Source organism: Theropithecus gelada, unplaced genomic scaffold (genome assembly GCF_003255815.1).
Source record: "Theropithecus gelada isolate Dixy unplaced genomic scaffold, Tgel_1.0 HiC_scaffold_316, whole genome shotgun sequence".
Lineage (NCBI taxonomy): Eukaryota > Metazoa > Chordata > Mammalia > Primates > Cercopithecidae > Theropithecus > Theropithecus gelada.
This window is the reverse complement of record NW_020259651.1, coordinates 1,427-7,695: the sequence shown is the minus strand read 5'-3', so window position 1 is coordinate 7,695 and position 6,269 is coordinate 1,427. Positions and strand designations below refer to the sequence as shown.

At 44.8% G+C, this 6,269-nt stretch overlaps 2 gene segments (V, D, J or C); both read right to left on the bottom strand.

Moving 5' to 3' along the window:
* Positions 1-254: 254 nt before the first annotated feature.
* On the bottom strand, positions 255-1,047 carry LOC112617662. The segment is given in 2 exon segments: positions 255-586; positions 974-1,047. Coding segments are annotated over 2 exon segments (381 nt in total).
* A 3,412-nt stretch (positions 1,048-4,459) lies between these two features.
* On the bottom strand, positions 4,460-5,944 carry LOC112617663 (the record flags this gene model as incomplete). The annotated part of the segment is given in 3 exon segments: positions 4,460-4,633; positions 5,210-5,499; positions 5,872-5,944. Coding segments are annotated over 3 exon segments (537 nt in total), but the record flags the coding sequence as incomplete, so codon positions are not given.
* Between the last annotated feature and the right edge of the window lie 325 nt (positions 5,945-6,269).

The following is a 6,269-nucleotide window of genomic DNA, read 5'->3' as shown; positions in this document are numbered from 1 at the left end:
AGCTTTCATTCACTCTCCCTTCATCAGAGCTGGTTGCTCCCAGAGCACGTGGCCACCTGTGGCAGCTGATGGGGCCTTAACATATGGAACTGAAACACAGCTGTGGCTCTCATGGGCCAGAGACCTCAGCAGCAAACTCTGCCCTGTATTCTCCAACAGCCTCCTCTTCTGTAGTCTCAGAGACCCTGCCGAGCTGCTCCCCAGACAAGCAGTGCATGTGAGCAGCTGGGACACACCAGCAGGGAGGTTTCTGTTCAGGTCTGTACCACTGTGGGAGGATTTTGTAAAGCTTGCATGCAGTAATAAACCCCAACATCCTCAGCCTCCACCCTGCTGATTTTCAGTGTGAAATCAGTGCCTGACCCACTGCCACTGAACCTGTCTGGGACTCCAGAGGCCCGTTTGGAAACCAAATACATCAGGAGCTGTGGAGACTGGCCTGGCTTCTGCAGGTACCAATCCAAATAGGTTTTTCCATCACTGTATACAAGGCTCTGACTAGACCTGCAGGAGATGGAGGCCGGCTCTCCAAGGGTGACAGGCAGGGAGAGTGGAGTCTGGGTCATCACAATATCCCCACTGGATCCTGAAATAATAACAGAGATGTGCAAAGTTATATAGACACATTATATGCAACTTTCATTATTTCCCTAAGAAACTGATTTTGTAGTTACATATTTTTAACAAGTTTTGATTTATATCATAAAAAGTAGGCTTTTTAAAATGAACCTATTATTTACTAGCCAACAGGGAACTCTTCAGTTTCAAGATATTAATCAGAACACTGGTCATTGTTCTTGGGAGATGATTCATGCTTATTCTTGAGACAAAAATATGAATTTATGAATTTTCATTCCTGGAGCAAAGACCATGGGCCTCTAACACACAGTTGAAATAAATATAGGAAGCTGTGGTGCCCCCAGAACTCACCCTCCCACCCTGTTTTCCCATCTCATTTTAATCCTCTCCTTACCAGGGAGCCAGAGCATTAGCAGTCCCAGGAGCTGAGCAGGGAGCCTCATTGTGAGAAGATGACCTGAGGAGTCCTGATCAGTCAAGGCAAGGTTAGAGCTGAGCTTTTATCTCAGACTCACAAGGAAAGGTCTTCCCTAGGGGACAACATGCAAATCACCTGGTGGGTGCAGCAGTGTGAAAAGGGTCAGTGGTGTAGGGGGGGATGTCTCTTCAGTGAACAATGTGACATAAAATGTTCTTTGGAGCAAAACAAACATAGTTCAAGTCAAGTTTGCCTGTGGTCAAGGGAAGAAGGCTCTGACTGTGAAAGTTGGGACCTTAGGCAGGGACACATTGTGCAGTGCATGCCACACTGAGAAAGCACAAACACCCTGACAATGTGGAAATGTGTTTCTAGGATGCATCTCTGGGAGGTAAACGTTATCCTGCATGGCTCCCTCCCAGTCAATCTAGAGAAGAAAACAGCCCCGTTCCCACAAGCCCTGATGGACAGAGGGCCTGCAAATGAAAAGTGCTCTTGAGCCAGTTCAAGTGTTGCCTGGTGTCTGCTGTTTCCTGGGTAACTGGTCAACATTGTTCAATGCAAGGGTTTGAATCTCCCCTTCTCTGGCACCTGATGAGTGAGCCCCTTGAGAGTGCTCTGTCCAAGGGCCTCACAGGGAGAATGATGTGGGTCTTTACATTTAGAGCCAAGAGCCCAGTGTAAGTAAGAGGAAAGGGCGCAAGAATGTTATGCCTCAGGCAGTGAATATAAAATTCCTGGTGACCAACCTTTCAATCTGGGATGTATCCCATCATGATCATCTCACATGTACAAGATTAACCAGCAGGCTCTCATAGGGAAGAATTTCCTAGGTTAATGATACAGACAAATAAGAAGTAACATTGCATGATGTTTTTCTGAGTGGTGCTTAGGAAAACTCTTCTCACACAGTCTCCCTGGTCATGTGGGATCAGGTCCTATCAGGGCTTCCAGGTCCTTGCCAACTCTGAGTGAGACCTGAGTCTCCTCCAGCCTGGATGTGGTGCATCCACTGCCATGAGTCTGCAGTTGAGAAGGAAATTGTCTACGTGAGAAGAGCAAGGACTGCATCTACAGTTTTATGTCTCAGGATAACCTGTACCTGAAACTGACATTCTCATGGTTTCATGTAACGATGTGCACTGCTCAGGGATGTGAGTCTGCCCCACAGCTGATCATTATAAAGGGAAACAATATCATATTTCTTCATTTGTTAGTGATGTACTTAATACTTAATTGAACAGCTCCTGAATAATGGTGTCAGCTCCAAACACTATCACAAGGACAGTCACGTTTCGAAAAAAAACAAAAGCAAAAACAAAACAAAACAAACAAATGAACAAACCAAAAAACCAGGAACAATTGAAATACTAGCTTGCAGTGCTGTGTAATCTTGGGTAATTTGACAGAAATTCTTATTTAATTGCCCAAGAATACAAATAAATTAAATTCTAGGTAAGATTCCAGAGAAAAGCTTGGTTTAAATATCTTCACAAATATTTTTGAGGAATTATTTTGAGTGAAACCATGCAAAGCATACATTTTCCATCACACTACCATTAGAATATGGGAGTCAGGTTTATTTTCAGGTAATGACCACATCGTGTAAAAATTATACATTCACTTATTTCAAAACCTTTTATTGCTTTTTGTGATAATTTAGAACCCAAATTGTCATTTCTAAATGACTAGTAAGTTTCAAAAGGAATCTTCCTATTCCGGGACAATGATGTGGGGTCGAAAGGCTAAGAGAACCACTGCAAGAACCTGGAGAGAAAACAATACAAAATTTTATATTAATAACATCAGAGAACGGTGGAAGAAATGAGAACGAAGTGACCTGAAATTCCAAAGTGAATAGGATCCCTTCTGGCTGAGCTGATGCTCTCCTGACATTTTGTCCTCCTGCCAAATCTGCCAAGTTTGCATGTGGACACAAGCTCTGTCTTGGCACAGGAGAGGAGGTCTCCTGGGAAAAATGAATCGGGTGGACCCTCAGGGGTTGCACAGGGAAGCCTCTTTACAGGTCTGTATCCTCCATGGGGGCATTTGCTGAGTTCTGAGTCATCAGACAGCTGGAGGAGATGGGCTAGAAGAACATGAAACTCCCACAGACTCAGCATGTTCTTCCAAATCCTCAGACTTGCACAGAACACTCTGAATACATGTCTGAATCATGGACATCGTTCTGGATCCCCACTGCCCCCCACTGCTGGTGTAGACTGTGCTTGGCCTTCCGCTCAGCATGTCAGTGTTTGTGACATCTCCAGACCCAACCAGTGGTCTCTGCTAAACCTCCTCTAGGGGCAGAATGAGTTTCAGAAGCTCTGCTTGGCTGTCGTGATTTGACTTGGACTGAATGACATGACGTCAGGTCTCCTTGCACAAGGACTTCACTAAACCTTTGGTGATTACAGACCTAAAACTCTATTCATGACATTACTTTCCTTTGGGACTCCTGGTGGCACAGGCTCCATCCAGGAAGCCAGGCAGCAGTGCCTTTAACTACGTGATTCTTCACAAGAAACATATTTGGACCCTTTGTGGGTCCACATCAACTGCCATGCCCACCACCATCCACATCCCCACCCACCATAAACCAAGAGCAGTTTAACTGAACAATAGCTGACCTCTCCTGTATCCCCTCATGCCCCACTTCCTGCAGTCTGTCCAATCCTGAATTCTGAACTTTGCGGAATAAAAAAGTTTACGACATTCTTTATTTTCCCAGTGATCCATGGAAAATACTACATCTTTAGTATACTACATCTTCCAAGATTTGCTTTTTATTTCTAAAATCAACTTTTGGAATTTCAAGAACCCCCTTTTTCTGTCAGTGAGAGGCAATTGTAATAAAAAGAAAAAGGTTCAGTATTAGTATCTTATATCTGCTATGAAATTACAAAATCTATTGGACACTCACTACCAAGATGTTACTGATTGTCCTCAGCCAGATCCCTCTGAGGAGAACTAGTGGAGAATGCTGTCTCTACTGTCTTAGGGAGTGGGCAATGAGTGCTAAGTAGAATAAGTGGAAGTTACAAAAAAAAAGTAGGAAAATGCCAATTTTAAATATAACCAAATATTCTCTTAAAAATATGGCTAGGTGCGCTGGCTCATGCCCGTAATGCCAGCACTTTGGTAGGCTAAGCCCAGTGGATCACTTGAGGTCAGGAGTTTGAGACCAGCCTGGCCAACATGGTGAAACCCTGTCTCTACTAATAATACAAAAATGAGCTGGGCGTGTTGGTGAGAGCCTGTAATCCCAGCTACTTGAAAGATGAGGCAGGAGAATTGCTTGAAACTGGGAGGCAGAGGTTGCAGTGAGCTGCGATCATTGCTCCACTGCCCTCCAGCCTGGGTGACAGAGAGAGACTCTGTCTCAAAAAAAAAAAATCTATCTATATCTATATCTATATATCTATATCTATATCTATCTATCCTATATCAAACTGTTAAACCTTAAGATGTATTGAATGTGTTTTGCCAGAAATGATCAATTGTCTGGCTGTTTTGCTGAATAAATTTAATAAACAACTGTAAGCAAGGAGGGAGGATGAAGATGAGTTTCCATCCTCCTTTCCTTTTCTTCCTGATTTTTGACTCACAGGGCCCTAGAACCTCCTCATACTCCTGCTACTTATGACAGTCAAGGCTGTGTCAGGTGACAGGAACATCAACAAGAGTGGGAATCTGGTGTGATGGCTCATCCCTCTAATCCCAGCACTTTGGGAGGCCGACTTGGGTGGATGACTTGAGCCTAGGATTTCAAGAGCAACCTGGGCAACATGGTGAAAACCCATATCTACAAAAAACCTTACAAAAATTAATCAGGCTTGGTGGCGTGCACCCTGCGTTTCCAGCTACTCTGTAGGCTGAGGTGGGAGAATCACTTGAGCTTGGGATTTCAAGGTTGCAGTGAGCCATGATCACACCACTGCACTTCATGCTGGGTAACAGAGTGAGACCCTGTCTTGAAAACATAAAGAAGTAAATAAACTGGTAGTGCTTGAGGTGCAGCTGAGGATTGATGGCCCAGAGTCCTCAACAGCAAACCTGAGTTCTCCAACAGCCTCCGCTTTTGCAGACTCAGAGACCCTGCTCAGCTGCTCCCCAGACAAGCAGCACATGTGGGCAGCTGGGCAACCCCAGCAGAGAGGTTTCTGTTCCAGGATGTAGCACTGTGGGGGGGGGGCATTGTGTAGTTTGCACGCAGTAATAAACCCCAACATCCTCAGCCTCCACTAGGTTGATTTTCAGTGTGAAATCAGTGTCTGACCCACTGCCACTGAACCTGTCTGGGACCCCAGAGGCCCAGTTGGAAACCTCATAAATCAAGAGCTGTGGAGACTGGCCTGGCTTCTGCAGGTACCAATGTAAATAGGTGTTTCCATTACTATGCAGGAGGCTCTGACTGGACCTGCAGGAGATGGAGGCCGGCTCTCCAGGTGTGACGGGCAGGGACAGTGGAGTCTGGGTCAACAGAATGTCCCCACTAGTTCCTGGAATGATGATAGAAAAGGGCAAAGTTACATAAAAATATTATGTATCACGTTCATAATTTTCGATTTATTATCCCAGCCTATATAATTTCTTTGCAATTTCAAGAATATCCAGTTTCAAAAAGAACTCAACAGGCACAAAGAGGTCTCCTATACCATCACCCTCTTTCTAATACTTGAGTTTCTTCAGGGCATATATCCTTCCTTCTTCTAAAGTCTTCCTCACTCAGAGATCCGTACATCATATGTTTCATGCTGGAGAACAAGACCTACACATCTAACATGTGGATGGAACACACATGGGAGGCAGTGGGGCCCCAAGAGCTCACCCTCCCACCCCATTCTCCTCCCTCATCTGCCTGCTGTCCTTACCAGGGACCCAAAGCATTAGCAGTTCCAGGAGCTGAGCAGGGAGCCTCAGTGTGAGAAGGCGACCTGAGGAGTCCTGATCAGTCAAGGCAAGGTAAGAGCTGAGCTTTTATCTCAGACTCACAAGGGAAGGTCCTCCCGGGGGATAATATGCAAATCCCCTGTGGGTGTAGTGGGGTGGAAAGAGCCAAAGGGATGGTGGGAGCCTCTCTTGAGGGCAAAATGACTTAAATATTGTCTCTGTTTAGAGAGACCAATAGAGATAAAATCTATGCCGCATGAGTAAGATAAATTCCCTTTTCCCTTTGTCTACTCTCTAAGATTTCTTGTTTCTTAGAATTTCCCAGGTGAATTTCTCACTTCTCCTTAGTAAGGTTAAGATTCCATAAATATATGATGAT